This window comes from Lactuca serriola, chromosome 6 (genome assembly GCF_051521515.1).
Source record: "Lactuca serriola cultivar US96UC23 chromosome 6, Lser_US96UC23_V15, whole genome shotgun sequence".
NCBI lineage: Eukaryota > Viridiplantae > Streptophyta > Magnoliopsida > Asterales > Asteraceae > Lactuca > Lactuca serriola.
The window spans coordinates 28,942,495-28,959,876 of record NC_136413.1 but is presented as its reverse complement, the minus strand read 5'-3'; the positions used below and the strand labels follow the sequence as shown (position 1 = coordinate 28,959,876).

General features: G+C 34.5%; 3 protein-coding genes across 3 annotated transcripts; 2 read left to right on the top strand and 1 right to left on the bottom strand.

The window, feature by feature from the left end:
* Nucleotides 1-991: 991 nt before the first annotated feature.
* Nucleotides 992-2,854, top strand: LOC145059608 (uncharacterized). The gene has a single exon (XM_079007431.1). The coding sequence runs from the start codon at nucleotides 992-994 to the stop codon at nucleotides 2,852-2,854; it is 1,863 nt and encodes a 620-aa protein (XP_078863557.1).
* A 747-nt stretch (nucleotides 2,855-3,601) lies between these two features.
* Nucleotides 3,602-5,258, bottom strand: LOC145058217 (uncharacterized). The gene is made up of 5 exons (XM_079006131.1): nucleotides 4,798-5,258; nucleotides 4,561-4,660; nucleotides 4,393-4,492; nucleotides 4,212-4,297; nucleotides 3,602-4,134 (listed from the first exon to the last, which is right to left on the bottom strand). The coding sequence occupies exons 1-5, from the start codon at nucleotides 5,027-5,029 to the stop codon at nucleotides 3,759-3,761; spliced, it is 894 nt and encodes a 297-aa protein (XP_078862257.1). The 5' UTR covers nucleotides 5,030-5,258; the 3' UTR covers nucleotides 3,602-3,758.
* Nucleotides 5,259-9,640: 4,382 nt separating this feature from the next.
* Nucleotides 9,641-12,323, top strand: LOC145058022 (Protein kinase superfamily protein). Its single transcript, XM_079005940.1, has 4 exons — nucleotides 9,641-9,916; nucleotides 10,146-10,533; nucleotides 10,615-11,189; nucleotides 11,263-12,323. The coding sequence occupies exons 2-4, from the start codon at nucleotides 10,168-10,170 to the stop codon at nucleotides 12,203-12,205; spliced, it is 1,884 nt and encodes a 627-aa protein (XP_078862066.1). The 5' UTR covers nucleotides 9,641-9,916; nucleotides 10,146-10,167; the 3' UTR covers nucleotides 12,206-12,323.
* Nucleotides 12,324-17,382: the final 5,059 nt, after the last annotated feature.

Genomic DNA, 17,382 nt, shown 5'->3' with positions numbered 1-17,382 from the left:
ACAACAAACGAAGGGAACTACGAACCAGTGAAGAAGGCAAGAAATCAAACACAGCCGTGAGTTTTCTTCTGATTGCAATTTGCCAATTTCTATTCTTCATTCTGATAAACTCGAATTTTGGGTGAGTTTTCTTCAATTGACTGTGGGTCTATGAGTTTTCTTCAATCATTGTTTCTTTTTTCTTAATATGATTAATTGAATATTATGATTTGTTGTTTGAGTTGCAGATTTGGAAATTGGAATTTTCAATTGTTTTCAAATAGAAAACGAAGTGAACCACAGTTTCTGAATTCTCTTTTCAGTTCTCATTTTGTGCTCTTCAACTTATTAGGGTAAGTTTTCTATTTTTCTTCTAATGATTTTTTTTATTTCTGTATGAACATCAACCACAGTTTCTGAATTATCTAAAGTTTTGTTTTTGTTTCTGTGATGTGAATCAGGACTTGGGACTTGGGAGGCTGATTTTTGTTTATTTTGAAATCTTGAAAGGTATATATTTATTTCATTGTAGTGTTATTACTTATTAGTCAGTAGTTGTTGAAAATGGATTTGTATTTCTGATTGTATGTTTTAATTTTCAGATTATTGGCATCTTCAAAGTGGGAAATAATAATGAAAACTTTGGCCAGGTTGTATCTTTCTTTGCTTAGCTTTTATAACTAGAATTATTGATTTTTTTTCTTTGCTTAACTTTTTTCTTGGCTGATTTTTAAATATGTTTCCCCGAAAACAACCATCGGGTGCTCAAAATAGAAAACGAAAAAGAAAAGAACAAGAAGAGGCTAATCAATTAAGAGGGTCTTTAAATAAATATTTTGTTAGAAATCAAAATTCCAATGATCCGGTTAATAATTTTAATGTTCCACCTAGTACTTCCAATGATTCGGTTGATATTTCCAATGATTTTGAAAAAAATGATTTTTTTGATAAAGATAAACCAAGTGATTTTAATATTTTTGATCCTAGAGTATGAGATGATTTAGATTCAAAAATGAAAGATTTACTAATAGAAAAAAGGCCAAATAGAGAAGTTGATACCAACACAATTTTTCCAAAAGATTCACTTGGTAGACATTTTTCATTTGATTTTTTCATTCGGAAATTAAGAAATGGTGATTCTTTTGATAGAAAATGGTTAGTGTATTCAAAAGAACTTGATAAAGTTTTTTGTTTTTGTTGTAAGTTGTTTAAAACTATTCGAACTAAAAGTAGTTTGGCAACCGAAGGAATTAAAGATTGGAAGCATCTTAGTGAAACATTAAAACAACATGAAAATAGTTCCGATCATATGGATAATTTAAGAACATGGAATGAAACGCGAGTTAGGTTAAATAAAAACGAAACAATTGACAAAGAAATTCAAGAAATGATAAAAAAAGATACCGAACATTGGAAAGAAGTTATGGTTAGAATTATTTCTGTTGTAAAATGTTTAGCAAAAAATAACTTGGCTTTTCGTGGTACAAATGAAAAAATTTATGAAAACTCAAATGGCAATCTTTTAAGTGTAATTGAATCAATTGCGGAGTGGGATCCGGTAATGAAAGAACATTTTCGAATGATTCAAGACAAAGAAACACATAATCATTATCTTAGTCATAAAATTCAAAATGAATTAATTGAAATGTTAGCATCCGAGGTAAAATGTGCAATTATAAAAAAAATCAAAAGGGCAAAATATTTTTCTATAATTCTTGATTGCACTCCGGATGCTAGTCACCAAGAACAAATGACTTTGATTATAAGATGTGTAGATTTGGAAAGTGTTCCATTAAAAGTTGAAGAGTTTTTTTTAGAGTTTTTAATTGTAGAAGATACATCCGGTCTTGGTCTTTTTAATGTTTTACAAGATGCCCTAAAATCTCTTGATTTGGATATTAATTATGTTCGTGGTCAAGGGTATGATAATGGGGCAAATATGAAAGGTAAATACCAAGGTGTTCAAAAACGATTGCTTGATATAAATAATAGAGCTTTTTATATGCCTTGTGGATGTCATAGTTTAAATTTGGTTTTGTGTGATATGGCAAATTCTTGCCAAAAGGCAAAAACTTTTTTTGGTACATGTCAAACGCTTTATAATGTTTTTTCCAATTCAACCAAAAGATGGAGTGTTTTACTTGAGTTTGTTGATGATCTAACACTTAAATCATTATCAGCTACTCGTTGGGAAAGTCATATTGAATGTGTTAAAGCAATAAAAACACAATTTTATCAAATAAGAAAAGCTTTAAAAAAACTATCTATAATAAGTGATAATGGACAAGTGTGTAGAGATGCTGATTCACTAGTAAATGGTGAATTTTCTAGTTTTGAATTTATTTTAAGTTTAGTTATATGGTATGATATTTTGTACAAAATTAATTTGGTAAGCAAAAAGTTACAATCCAAAGAAATGCTTCTTGATGTTGCTGTAAAAAATTTAGAAGGGTTAATTAATTATTTTGAAGAATATAGGGAAAGTGGGTTTGACTTTGCTATTAGTGAAGCAAAAGAAATAGCAAATAGTGTTAAAGTTAAACCCGAATTTCCTCAAAAACGCAATAAAAAAAGAAAACAACATTTTGATGAAATTCCAAATACCGAAAGAGAACACCAATCTTCTCAAGAAGCATTTAAAAGAGATTATTTTTTTATTCTTGTTGATATGGCTATTGTTCAATTAAAAAGTAGATTTGAACAAATGCAATATTTTGAATCGATATTTGGTTTTTTGTTTGATGGTTCCAAATTAGTTTCTTTAGTTGATGATGAATTAAAGAAATGTTGTTTAAATCTTGAGTCCAATTTGAAAAATGGTGAAGATTATGATATTGATGGAGATGGTTTATTCATTGAGTTAAAACTTTTGTAGAAAATGTTGCCGGATGAAGCATACAAAAGTCAAAGTCCTTGGACATCTATTCAAATAATGGAGTATGCAAGAAGAATGGATATGTTCCCTAATGTGTTGGTTGCATATAGGATATTATTGACGGTGCCGGTTACGGTTGCTTCCGCGGAAAGAAGTTTTTCAAAATTGAAGCTTTTGAAATCGTATCTCCGAAGTACCATGGCTCAAGAAAGATTGAATGGATTAGCAATTTTAAGTATTGAAAGTGATTTTCTAAAAAATATTGATTATTGTAAAATAAGAGATGTTTTCGCTTCAAAAAATGCGCGAAGACATCGTTTTAGGTGATTTTTTGTATATTTTGGTTGTGTTATTTGTTTGATTATAAAAATTACTGCATTTTTTATATTAGAAATTACTACATTTGTTTGATTATATGTTTTTGTTATTGTACGTTACACATATACGGACATAATTTTTTTATCTCGCCCCGGGTAGTAAAAAACAATGGACCGGCCCTGGTTGTTATTTACATTTGTGTTTGAGACGCATGAGATACGGAGAAATTCGTAATAATATCATCAATATGATATTGAATGTAATGAATATGTTTTAAACATAAAAATGATTGAAAAACTCTTTGTTACTAATTAGTTTAATATGATGATTATTACCTATCCGTGCTTCCTTTTCTTTCTTCTCAACTCATCTCATGTTATGATGGATGAAATTAATGTTAACGATAATGAATATTTTAATTTGATTCCCTTAAATAATCTCAGTCAAATAAGTTTTTCCAAAAAACATACTCGATGTATACACGACATACATCATTATTCATTAAGTCGCTCTACTATACAAAACTTTACATGGAAAAAACCAATATAATCATTTGGAGGCCCATATACATTCACAACAAGCAAAATCATTTTATGCAATAACCCGTCGGATATCCAAAACCTCCCGCAAACTCACTAAATGGATTTGGTGAATAAGAACTCGAACTAGCACTCGGTCTGCAAGAAATATTCACATCATCATCATCATCTTCTTCTTCATCATCACTACTTGGAAACCATCGTCCAAGTCTTGCAGTTCCGATTTTTGGACTGCTTGTTTTTCGATGTAAAAACAACCCTCGCATTCTGCATGCCCAACTGGATCGATTGACCTCTTTTGTGACATGATTATGGTTTGAATTTGATCGATTGTTCCCACAAAACTTTTTCATGTTCCCATTCAAACTCCGTTTGCTTGATGACCTATTCAAATTCCCAATCTTGATCCAGTTGTGGATTGGACTGTGTCTAGCTTATATTAGATTCTGTCTAGCTGATATTAGACTGCAACATTGTTGTATTATTAGTAGAAAGCTTACCCATTGGTTTGATTTGAATCGATGGTGATCTTCTCTAATCTTTCGCCTGCAACTTCATACATTGGTGTATGTCGAACAAATTGAAGCTGGACAATGATTCATTGAATCAGTTTTTAGGTCAAATTGATTGTATATTCAACTTGTAAGTAGCCCAAAGATGATTATTTTAGAAGAAAAATACCTGATCACCATTCTTGATCCCAAAACGTGTAATGGAATCACGATCACGAAAGAGCTTCATGCTCTCAAAGCATAAACAGAAATGCCCCCATACATGTGACCTATAATAAACACAATCATAAGAAGAAGAAAGGGAGAATTTAGAGAGAATAACTGAACATATATATACCATGAAATCTCGGCATCTCCTTGTGTAGGTATATCGCAGAAAGCAGCCTCAATCGCCTTCTTCACTTTTGCTACAGTTGCTCTGTTCGTAACAACAATATCTGTATCACACAAATCACACGACATTCATTTTCGATTTCCAAAAATAGAACATTGTCAAGTGTGAATGTTTTATTAAAAAGTTAGTCGATGATCTATAGAAAAAAAAAAAAAAAGAATTTATATCGTTTTCGATTACCAAAGGAAGATCCATCTAATTTGAGGATGGAAAGTCTGATTGGCTTGGAGGAGAATTTTCCAAATGAAAGTGATCTCCAGGAGCTGCGTTTAGCAGGTAACAATGGAGGAAAAGAGCTTGAGGTTGTGGAAATCGAAAATGGCGATGATGGTCGATTTATCTCAAAGGGAGTCTTACGATTATATCCAAAATCAGAAAAATCGACCCTGTGATCCTTGGATGGAGTTCGCATGGCTAAATTAGGAGTAAATTATGAGAAGAGGTGAGAGATTATGAGATTCGTTCAATAGTGGGAGAAAGTGATGATCGTTATGAAATTGGGTAGAAATTAATCCATGTGAAGAGGATTGTTTGAAAGAGAGTTATTTTTAGGGTTTGAATTTGGATTCGGGGGGAAGGAGTATGAACAGGAAGCATGTCTCTCTCTGTGTTATCCACTTATCTGTTTTTCAGTTTTTCTCTGCGACTTTTACTGGGAGCAAATTTTGACGATTTCTTTCGGTTAATTAGGAAGTTGACATGTGCATGCGCCTTTTTTTCAAAAAAAAAAAAACACACACACACACAAATTAGACATTTGTAAAAGGGAAAATTTATCCCCTACTATTCTAAGATTTTTCCTATCAAATTTAATTACTTTTATATTATAAAAATATTATCAGGTATGACAGACATTGTCGATATGTACTCCATGAACTTACTATGTCAATAATCCCATGTTCTGATTTATTTTCATATTGAAATCTATCATATCTATTGTTGATATGTATTGTTATGCTTAAGTAATTTGTAATCACGTAACTCTTTGGTAATATGTCACAGGTTTTTCTATGTTATTTTATGTCTATGACTCCATGTGCTTCATATTCCATTGTTGTTATAATGATATGCATTACTTTCTGATATGTGCTGATATGCTTATAAGAGAGTATGAGTTGGGGATCAAAAAAAACATGGGAGTGCTAAAGTAGGAATGTTTGAGTGTTATTGTTAACTCACTTCAATCTTTTTGATAGCTTATATGTCTATATTAAAGTACAATTCCTCTTTGCAGCTTTTATGTGGGAAGTTTGTGGGGGGTTTTCGGAATTAAAAGTTGTGTTCCCTGATTAACGAGCTAGAAGATATTGAGCAAAATATGATAACTTTTTTTTTGTTGGAGTTGAGATATTCTTATCCATCACTTGTTACTAGAACATGCCAAGGGTCCAAGAGATGAGACACCTGCAAAAGTAGAAGTCATTTCTAACAAACCCTTAAAACAACGTCAAAAAGAGATTGTTCATCATATTTTTTGCAAGCAATCTTTGTGTTTTTTTTTTCTTTTGAAAATTGGAGTGTGTTTTTGATTTGTAATCAACTCAATCATTATTGATATTTGAACAAAACATGTTTATTCATATTTGAACAAAACATATTTATAAAAAAAATCATATGTATAAATATTGTGCATGTGGGTTATTCAAACGAAAATAATTATAGAATTGAAAATGCGAGAATAAATTAATCACATGTGAATAACTTAATCATATTTAATAACATGGTTTAATCACAAATGATTAAATGTATATAATAAGAAAAAAAACTATTAAAAAATATAAACAACCGTTATGTCTATACTCATATGTGAATAAAGGGTTTTCATCACATATGAAAATCTTAATCATATGTTAATAATGTAACATATGGATTTCTAGGTATTTCCTTTTTGACCCTTGGTTTGTATTTGTTTTGCAAGATTGGTCCCTAATGGCAATTTTGTAATTTTAGGCATAGCTTGCGTACACTGGGCGTACATCTTGTACGTTGGGCGTATGTGGCCAGGGTGCAAACCCTAAATTTTAGGGTTCAGACCATATTTAAACATCTTTATGGCCTTATACACTCTTTTAACTCTAGCCTAATTCCTTATTTCAAAAACCCTAAAGTGTGTGAGTTCATTTTGAAGCTTGGAAAGTCTTTTGGTGCCATTTTAGGAGCTTTTGGAGGTGAAGGAAGAGCTTTGAAGTTTTAGTGTTTCCCTCTAGGCTTTGGATCCAACATCTACACTCCTTTATGCACCTTTTAAAGGTATAAAGCTCCAACCTTGATGAGTATTTCATTTAGATCTAGTATTAGCTTAAAGTTGGCCCTTTTGTCCCAAATCTTGATCCTTGTGAGTAGGGAATACTCCAAGACATTTGAGTTGTCTTTCCAGATGTTTTAGGGTGTGTTCAGTCATAAAATTATGATCTTGGATATCATTTTCTTCCCATGCATGATGTAGGTTGTCTTAATAGGCCAAGAAGCTAGAATTTCCAATGTTAAGATCTTATTAGCCATGCAAAACCATAAAGTTTGAAACTTTATGGTTAAGAACACCTTTTCGGGTTTGGATCTGAATTTTGGACGTAAATGATTAAGGATTATGTAACGTCTAGTTTCTGGTATGTATTTAATTCACAATTTATTCATTTTTGTATAGAAACTCGATGAGTTGGAGGCCCCAAACTCGTCGAGTAGAGATGGATTGGGACGCGGGTTAAGAAGTCTACTTGACGAGTTGAGAAGCCTCAACCCTCAACTCGACGAGTAGGCTGGCAGAATGAAACCCTAATTTCCAGAGTTTTGCACCCTATTTAAACACCTTAACCCCCATAAGCTGACCTCATTTCTAGCCTCCATTGTCCCAAACCCTAGCCACGAAACCCTAATTCACTTTTGAGAGTTTTGAGCCAACTTTTGTGCATTCTTTGTAATTTTGAAGAAGAAGGTACTTGAAGAAGGAACAAGGGCGTGTAGGAGGAGAGTATATCCAGAAGTTGGATGTAACGCTTGGTTTTTACCCGAAAATTTTATACTTTTAAAAGTTAACTATTATTTTTACCCGAAAATTTTTGTATAAAAAAAGCTACAGTGTAACGCTTGGTTTCATATATGAATTTTACTTTTAATTTTGAGATTTATGGGTGGCAACGATATGGTGGAAGGATCACCACATCGTGACATTGTTGCATGAAACATGTGTTTCATTTAAGACACTGCAATGTGGTCATGTAATGGCCATGACGTGGTGATGTCATTATGGAAAACCCTAATTTTTCGGGTCGTGAGCCATATTTAAAGGAATTGATGGATAAGATTTCCTCCACCCTCAGCCCCCATCACCTCTAAAGAGTCCTTCATCAACCCTAGCATCCCTTTGAAGTTCTTGACTTATTTTTGGTGATTTTGTGGTCTTGGAAGGAAGAAGAATGAACTTTTGTGCATATATTAAGCAAGAAACTCATCTCTTCTCCCTGTATGCATCTTCTGGACTCTTTGTAAGTCCTCAAGCTTCCATCTTTTTGGTTCCCTTGTCATAGATCTAGGTTTTGTAGCATATTTTGGCTCATGAGTGGGATTTTAATGGTTAGATGAGATAAAGTTTTCAACTTTATGGCTCATATTGGTCCCATGGTCACTATATCTTCGAGATATAGAAGTTGAATAAGTTTCTGGAAGCCATGCATGAGCTTTAGGTAATTTCTGCCCTTTTTGACCTAGTTGAGTGGAGGATAAGCATGGGTCATGCATGTCCATAAAGATTCAATTTTTATGGACCATGAGGGTCCTAAGAAGCTTATTAGAAAGTATGGACCATGACTCTGACACTTCGTAGTGGCATGACTTCCACAATATGGTAGTGGATGTTGGTCACGACTTAGATTGGATAGCCACGATGTGGCCATGGGTTGGCCACGACATGGAGATCGCTGGCTGTTGACTTTTTGACTTGGTTGACTTTTGGTCAAATTGCTAGTTTTGGAGTATAGACTAAGGTTTAACCTTGGGTATTTCAATAGGTGGATTGTAGCACTAGTTCCTCGACTTTTTGAGTTATGGTTTTTTGTCTATGAGAGTGAGATGAGTTTTCTCACTATACTTTATAAGATGTTAGATTGTCTTTGTGACTATTGCATGTATGTTAGGCAAGGTCTGTCATGAGGGCATGCCCCATTATGAGGTCATAACCCGTTAGTTGTGTGGGCGATGCCCGATGTATTGTATGTTATGTGATATTTTGGGGAACTCACTGAGATTTGTGCTTATTGTTTATGTTTAAATGTTTCAGGTATTTCTGGCTTCAAAGGGAAGGTCCGGCCTGATCGCACTGCATCCCATGGAGTTAATTTCCACATTATCTATTTTGTTTTACTCCGACGATTGAGAAATATATTATACTTTGGTTGACTTTTGAATAGATGATTGTATGTTTTTTGGTGATTTAAAAAAGAGAATTTTATTGGTATTTTTGGAAAGTTACATACATCTTCTAGTTACTAGTTTGACAGGTCTTAAAAACTTTAACTAATCATTTAGATATAAATTTGGTTTTTCGATTTTATTTAATCCTATAAATTGAAAAAATAAACCCTCCCTAATCTTAGACACTTTATTATTAATAATAATAATAGTAATAATAATAATAATAGCAAATTGAACTTTCACTTGAAAGCTATCTTTGAGAATCCATCATGACTTTCTTCATAAGAATTGGTCTTAATGGTTTAACTAAAATTTGAATGATTCATCTAATATTTCTTAAAACTTATTTAATTTTCCGACAACTTCTTAAATATATTCCAATAATTTAAGGGGTTAAATGCATATAATTATGTTTTTTTAGATAATATAATTTTTTATAAAATACAAAATATTTTTAGGCGCTTTATGATCAAATTCCTATAATTTTTTATCATTGAATTTATGAAAAGACTAAAATAAGATGATGATTTAGAGGAATATACTTTACGTGAGCATTGAATTTTTTTATTAAAATATTTTCTCATATTCAATTTAAAACTCTAGTCTAGTTTGATAGATGATGATGCACTCCACAACTTCTATTTCTAGTGAAGGTGTCGATACTTGGGAGTTGGGGAGTTGGGGACACTGAAGCCATCGTTTGCTTTCCGTAGTTGTTCTCTTGTCTCTTGCTATGTATCTTTCGGTGCACGATTCAAACTAGCGTAATCTCTTGCTTTTCGTTGTATTACGAACAAATTTCATTATCGGAATATGATCAGGATCAGTCTCTAGTTGATTATCACATTAAATCGTCAAAACTCGCGTTTTCAATCGCCAATCTGCTCAAGGGGTAAGTACTGTTGCGATGCAATATTCTTTTATTCTGAATTGAATTGATGCTTCTAGTTCTTGAATAACTTCCCCTTTTTACTTAATTTAGATAGTTAGGGCACAAAATTGCTAAAACAAAATCAAATTGAATTGCATTTCTGCAATGGAGAATTGAAATTTGAGCCATATCGGTGTTGTTCTTATACTTTATCATGTTCTAATGATTTTTGTTGCGTACACGTGCCCAGTTTCAACTTTCATCCGGAATTAATGGCTGGAAAGCTTCTTGCAAATCGAGCTTCAACTTCCTTTGACTTTGAGATCGTTGACAATGATTACGATCAGCTTACAACCAATGACACATCTAACAACAATCCATGGATAAATCCTGCATCTATAAAACTCAGACATAGACTTGGAAGAGGCCCATTTGGTGATGTCTGGTTAGCAACACGTCATCAAGTTACTGAAGATTATGAAGAGTATCATGAAGTAGCTGTTAAGATGCTACATCACATCAAAGAAGATAACATCAAAGTCGTATTAGATAAACTCAGTGTTTTACTTTCCAAATCTCAAGGATTACAAGGTGCATCCTGCCTTCATCTTCATGGTGTTTCAGTCATAACTGGGAAGGTAATAATTTATAGTTTAATGATTGTTTGATTATTTAGTTAAATGGTTTCAACTTTCATATCATATATTCATATATTCCAGATATGCATTATTATGAAATTCTATGAGGGATCAATTGGTGACAAAATGGCTACTCTAAAAGGGGGAAAGTGTTGTTTGGGTGATGTCTTGAGGTATGGGATTGATGCAGCTCATGGAATTATGGAACTACATTCAAAAGAGATATTAATCCTTAATCTTAAACCTAATAATATCCTCCTAAACGAAGAACAAAAAGCAATTTTGGGTGATTTGGGAATCCCTTATGTTCTACTAGGTGTTCCACTTCCATTGACTAGTTCTGATATGACTAGAAGAATTGGCACACCAAACTACATGGCCCCTGAACAATGGCAACCTGACATAAGAGGCCCCTTATCTTTTGAGACTGATTCATGGGGTTTTGGTTGCACCATTGTTGAAATGTTGACAGGTGTACAACCTTGGTGTGGTAAGTCAATCGATGAAATATATAACTCAGTTGTGAAAAGACAAGAAAAACCACACATTCCAGATGGCCTTCTTCCTCCTGCTGTTCAGAATCTAATTCTTGGTTGCTTTGAGTATGACTTCAGAAGTCGACCTTTAATGGCAGATATATTAATGGTCTTTCAAAGGTACATATAATTTATTATTCTTTTAAATATAATATCTGGATATCTTTAGGTTTCTGACTTGTTGCTTTTGCAGTTCAAAGAATGCAATTTTTGATGATGGAAAGTGGAAAAATATCAGTGGGCCTGGGCCCACATCCATTTTAGAAAAATCAAATTTAAACGGGTACACAAAATGGTTCTTATCAAAATCCAATTTAGAAGTAGGCGACACAGTTCGATCAAGAAAACCCTTAAACTCATGCAAACATGAAAACATGGTGGTCCCCGTAGGAACAATCGTGGGTCTAGACACAGACAACCAAAACCAAAATGGATATGTTCTAGTCCGGGTACACGGTATCCACGACCCGGTGAGGGTCCACGGGTCAACACTGGAGCGGGTGACATATGGGTTATCACCCGGCGACTGGATCCGTTTCAAGGAAGAAAACAAGAAACGGAACTCGAATGTCGGTATTGTTCATACGGTTGACCGGGATGGAAGTTTGACCGTTGGTGTAATTGGGATTGAAACGTTATGGAAATGTGTTTATTCGGATGTACAAATGGCAGAAAATTACTGTGTTGGAGAGTTTGTGAGGGTGAAAAGTAATGTTTTTAGTCCGAGATTTGAATGGGTTAGAAAAAGAGGAGGGGAGTGGGGGACCGGGAGGGTATTTTTGGTATTACCGAATGGTTGTCTTGTGGTTAAATTTCCCGGGAGGTTAAATTTCGGTGGTGAAAATGATGTTTTTATGGCAGATCCGGGTGAGGTGGAGTTGGTGAGTTTTGGGAATAATATGGTGAAAAAGTATTGGCATCTTGAGGATTTTCATTGGGGTGTTAGACCCTTTTTGGTTAGTTTAGGGTTTTTTACTGTGGTTAAATTGGGGGTTTGTGTTGGAGGTAAAATGAGGGTGAAGAAAAATGAAAAGTCTCAAAGTGAAAGGGAGATTGGTAATGCGAAATGGCTTCCTACAAATATGGCGAATATTATATTTAGAGAAGGGGTTAATATTACTAATACTACAAGGTAAATTAACATGTATAATGTGTTGATTAATCCTATTGTAAATAGTTAACTGCTTGGTTGTAGATATACTTTAACTCTTAAATTTTCAATGGTTGATGTATGAAGTTGTGATGATTATGTAAGTGTATACTTTACCAAACTTACAAAGTCTTATGAGAAGAATTAGCAAATTATGATGTTCATTACACATGGAGTTTATGTACCTTTGGTGGAGCAAAAGAAGTTGAGTAGACTATGCCTATTCTGATGGGTTTGAATGATGATTTCACTCAAATCTGTGGTCAAGGTCAAATTCTTTTAATGGATCCGATTCCAGAAGTTAATCGAATCTTTTTGTTAATCATCCAAGATGAAAGGCAGAGGAGCATAAGTTCTAATCAAAGTCCTAAATCAACAATGGCTTTCAATGTCATAGATTCATACTATGATAACAACAAAACAAGAACCTATAACAAAAGTCAAAATCAAAGAGGCTACCGGAAGAATCAGATCATTTGTACACACTCTAAGAAGACTGGACATACATAGGAGAAATGTTACAGTTTGCATTAGGTTTCAAGTTCACAAACAACAATAAGAATAGGGCGAATTCTGTTTCTATCCATGTTACAAAAGTTGGTCATAGTTTGGTACTTCATGATGTTCTATTTGTGCCACAGTTTGAATTAAACCTTATATCAGTTACTTCATTGACTAAAGATAAAACTACAATGGTTAGTCTTTATCATGATTATGCAATCATACAGCAGATGAGCAACAACTAGATGATTGGTAGGGGTAAAGTCATAGAAGGATTATACTTGCTAGAGCATGATTTAGTCAAATGTCTCTTTACAACAATGGCACCAAAGATTTGGGCATCCCTCAAATAAGAAACTCAAGTTAAATAAAGGGATAGATAAACATGTTTGTATGATATGTCCATTAGCTAAACAAAAGAGGTTTGCATTTGTTTGTCACAACAATATGTCTAGTAAATCATTTCAGTTGATACATTGTGATTTGTGGGGTCCCTATCATATTGATTCTTATCGGGGACATAGATATTTTGTGACCATTGTTGACGACCATTCCAAGTTTACATGGATATATATATGATAAAACACAAATCGGAAGTTTAAACCATTATTCCGTAGTTCTTTGCCATGGTTAAAATTTGATACAAATGTTAAATGTTCAGATCTGACAATGCAAGTGAATTGCAATTTGTCAATTTCTTTAATGAACAAGGTGTTATTCATCAATACTCTTGTTTTGAAACACCTCAACAAAACTCCGTGGTGGAGAGAAAGCATCAACACCTGCTCAATGTTGCTAGGGCCATTTCCTTCCAATCTGCTGTTCCTTCTGAATACTGGTTTGAATGTCTAATGTCTACTATCTACTATCTATTGTGTGCTACTTTTCTAACAAATAGAACTCCTTCAAAAGTGCTAAATAGTTTGTTTCCTTTTGAAAAATTATTTGGGAAGGCAACCAATTACTCAATGTTCAGATCTTTTGGCTGCTTATCATTTGCATCTACCTTAAAAGCTAGAAGAACAAAGTTTGATCCTAGAGTTACTGCATGTATATTTCTTGGATATCCAGTTAGAGTTAAAGGATATAAAATGCTTGATTTAATAACCAGAAGGGTTTTTATTTCAAGAGATGTTACATTTTATGAGGCATTTTTTCTTTTTCAGACTTCTGAATACAAGCATCAACAAAATCCTTTTGATTCCTATATTGTCACACCCCCTGGCCGAAGGCGGAAACGCCGGGAGATGCGACATTAGGGATATTGAATTACAATCATTGAACATACATTGAGATGTACAAAACAAGATGTAACATAAATATCACTTTCATTTATAGGCAAAACATTACATTATAAAGTGTTTTGGAAGTACTAAAATTTCTAATGATAGAGGTACCATGATAGTTAGGCATAACTATGACGACAATAAGTCTTCAATAGAAGTGTCGATCAATCACTGCTTCTAGAGGTGGAATCTTCCATTACTCGATTTCCTAGGAATACATGTGGTTTGGAGAGATCAACATAATGTTGGTGAATTCACAGGTTTTGTATATTATTCTTTGAAAATAACATTTTACTATTCCTAGGTACTAGGGTTTCCGTGATTCCTATTCATCTTATATACTACTAGCGAATCCATATCTTAGGGGTATCCTTAAGGAAATGAGTGCTTTTAAGAGCAGACTAACCGAGAATGACCTCAATGTAGGTTAGTTGGATACAGTCCAACCTTTTCTTATATAACTATACACTTATGACATGAATGGAGTATCAATAATCTATTATATAGTTATAATATATAATTATATTTAAATAGATATTCTTAGCAAAGCCAACTAGCATAGTAGTAATATGAACATTATTCGAGTTGAGTGACATCATACCGTACTACAATTATCCGTTTGAAACCGGGTGTAGTGACGGCATAATATACAACTATTATCCGTTTGAATCGAGGGTAATGACGACATAATATATTACTATTACCCGTTTGAGTTGAGCGTAACGACGACATAATATACGACTATTATCTGTTTAAATCGAGCGTAGTGACGACATAATATACCACTGTCACCCGTTTGAGTTGAATGTGGTGACAACATAATATATTACTATTATCCGTTTGAGTCAAGTGTAATGATGACACAATATACTACTATTATCCGTTTGAGTTGAGCATAGTGACGACGTAATATATTATTATTCATTAGCGTAGTAACGATATAATATATTATTATTATTCGTTTTGAGTTTAGCGTAGTTACGACATAATATACTATTATTATACGTTTATGTTGAGTGTAGCGACGACATAATATACCGCTATTTTCCGTTTGAGTTGAGTGTACTGATGGCATAATATATTACTATTATCCGTTTAAGTCGAGCGTAGTGATGATATAATATACTACTATTATCCGTTTGAGTTGAACGTAGTGACATCATAATATATTATTATCTATGAGTATTTGGCAGAATAACAACTAGGTATAATGTTTTCATAGGGAGTTGCCCATAATGACGACTAGGTGAGCTATCCGAGAGATTTAGATAGAATAAAGGCTAGGTACTAAGTTACCCTAGAGATTTGGCTATATTAACAACAAGAGCATTTGTGTTTCCTGGCAACTGGTCAGCATAACAACTAGGTATGATTCTATCTATCATTGTGGTTTAGTATAATAACTAGGCATAATTTAGCTAAAGAGTTTGGGTAGATTTTCTACAAGACATAATATCATCCTAATTTTATGAGCAAAATTATCTAACTACAACTAGTTATAACTATGTAAAGTTGTATTTTAGACGTCTATCCCCCCCCCCCCCCCCCCCCCCCCCCCCCCAAAAAAAAAAAAAATGTAACGACCAAAAATTTCAACCAATTTAAAACATTTTACTTCATTCAAAAACCATTAAGTTCATACATCTAGTTTTCAAAATAGTTTAAACATCAGAGTATCCCCCAGAACCATATCACATAAACCATAAAACATGAGGAGCGGTACGATCACGCCTTCGCCTTGCCACGATCTCCTGAAGCACCTGAAACAATAAACCACAACTGTAAGCCCGAAAGCTTAGTGAGTTCCCCCCAAGTACCCATACACACATAAACATACGCATACAACAAAGAACAACACACTACGGTCCAATCAACCTTCCGGTTTGAATACCCCTGGCCCTCAACCATCAGGTTGGAATGCCCATACACCTATATGTACAATAATAACTACCGTGGGTCCAATCATCTCGCAAGATGGAATACCCCAGGCCCCTCAACCATCGGGTTGGAATGCCAACATAATATGACTCCAATCATCCTACCGGGATGGAATACTCCTAGCCCACAACCATTGGGTTGGAATGCCCCACTCCCTATACATACAATAACTACTACTATTATGGGTCCAATCATCTTGCAAGATGGAATACCCCAGGCCCACAACCATCGGGTTGGAATGCCAACCTACTATGAGTCCAATCATCCTACCGGGATGGAATACTCCTGGCCACAACCATCGGGTTGGAATGCCCCACACTAACAAACATGCACACATAACAGGCAACCACATAGCACTCTACAGAACCAACATACTAGGGCCCTATCATCCTATCGGGATGAAATACCCTCTGTTACTACTCAACATACATAACTCGCAGGTAACCTCCTACCAGCGTACTTAAGGCAAGACCAACTACAGGTCTATAAATAACCACTACCCAACTACCAGGGTGCTGATCCGACAGAACTAGCCATCACTTATCTATCTATTCCTCTAGGATACTAAGCTGACAAGGCATATCCTCATAACATTATCCTATCTACCAGGATAATAGCAAGCATATCATCACATAACATAACAAGCTCTAAACAACAATTCAAAGGGCTGACCTTGGTGCCTTAGACCCTTGAGTACAGTGAGGATAAATCACCATGCAACTGCCGAAATCCTGCAAATCTCTGAACGCCGACTCACCGGAAATCCCAACTATCACATGAAAATCATCACATTAGAATCCATCACGACTTTCTAGGCCAAGTGCCCACAACACTCATTAAATCCATCTTCCTTGTATCGGGGCCAAGTCCCAAAACCAAGTCCTTATGCAAAGCCTAATAGTGGCCCAATTTACTAAATTGGGCCCACCTTTCTAATTGGGCCTAGATCCAAGGTCCATAATAATTATTGGGCCCAAATTACTCCATCTATATTGTTCAGTCACGGCCCAAGCCCAACTAGCCCAAAAACAGCCCAATACTTCACGGCTCAAAATCGAAACCCAACAGAGGGCGTATGCTAGGCGTATTCCTCTAGTACGCGGGGAGTACGCACGTTTGTACCAAAAATCCTTCCATGTGCTTAATGACTTACGCACTTAAGCCCATATGCCAGATCTAGTGACAAAAAGGGCCTAGGACTCATAAAGTCTCAATCTTTATCCTTTTGGACGTCCATAAAGCTCTTAACTCAAGGTCTTAACCCATTAAGACCTTCCTACTTCATACATGGGACAACCAAAGCCATTGGGACCTCATTTTTCTCACTCAAGACCTCTCCTATGGTCTGAAAGGACAACTATCTTAACCAAAACACATCATGCACCATAATGGGGTTCTTAGGACAAGAAATGGTGTCAAAACTTCACCACACTTAGAT

Coding starts and splice junctions, on each gene's coding strand:
- LOC145059608 (XM_079007431.1), top strand. CDS start 992: ATGAAAGATTTACTAATAGAAAAAAGGCCAAATAGAGAAGTTGATACC.
- LOC145058217 (XM_079006131.1), bottom strand. CDS start 5,029: ATGCGAACTCCATCCAAGGATCACAGGGTCGATTTTTCTGATTTTGGA. Junction 4,661..4,797: donor ATTAGATGGATCTTCCTTTG/GTAATCGAAAAC, acceptor TGTGTGATACAG/ATATTGTTGTTACGAACAGA. Junction 4,135..4,211: donor GATTCAAATCAAACCAATGG/GTAAGCTTTCTA, acceptor AGCTAGACACAG/TCCAATCCACAACTGGATCA.
- LOC145058022 (XM_079005940.1), top strand. CDS start 10,168: ATGGCTGGAAAGCTTCTTGCAAATCGAGCTTCAACTTCCTTTGACTTT. Junction 10,534..10,614: donor TTTCAGTCATAACTGGGAAG/GTAATAATTTAT, acceptor CATATATTCCAG/ATATGCATTATTATGAAATT. Junction 11,190..11,262: donor ATATTAATGGTCTTTCAAAG/GTACATATAATT, acceptor TTGCTTTTGCAG/TTCAAAGAATGCAATTTTTG.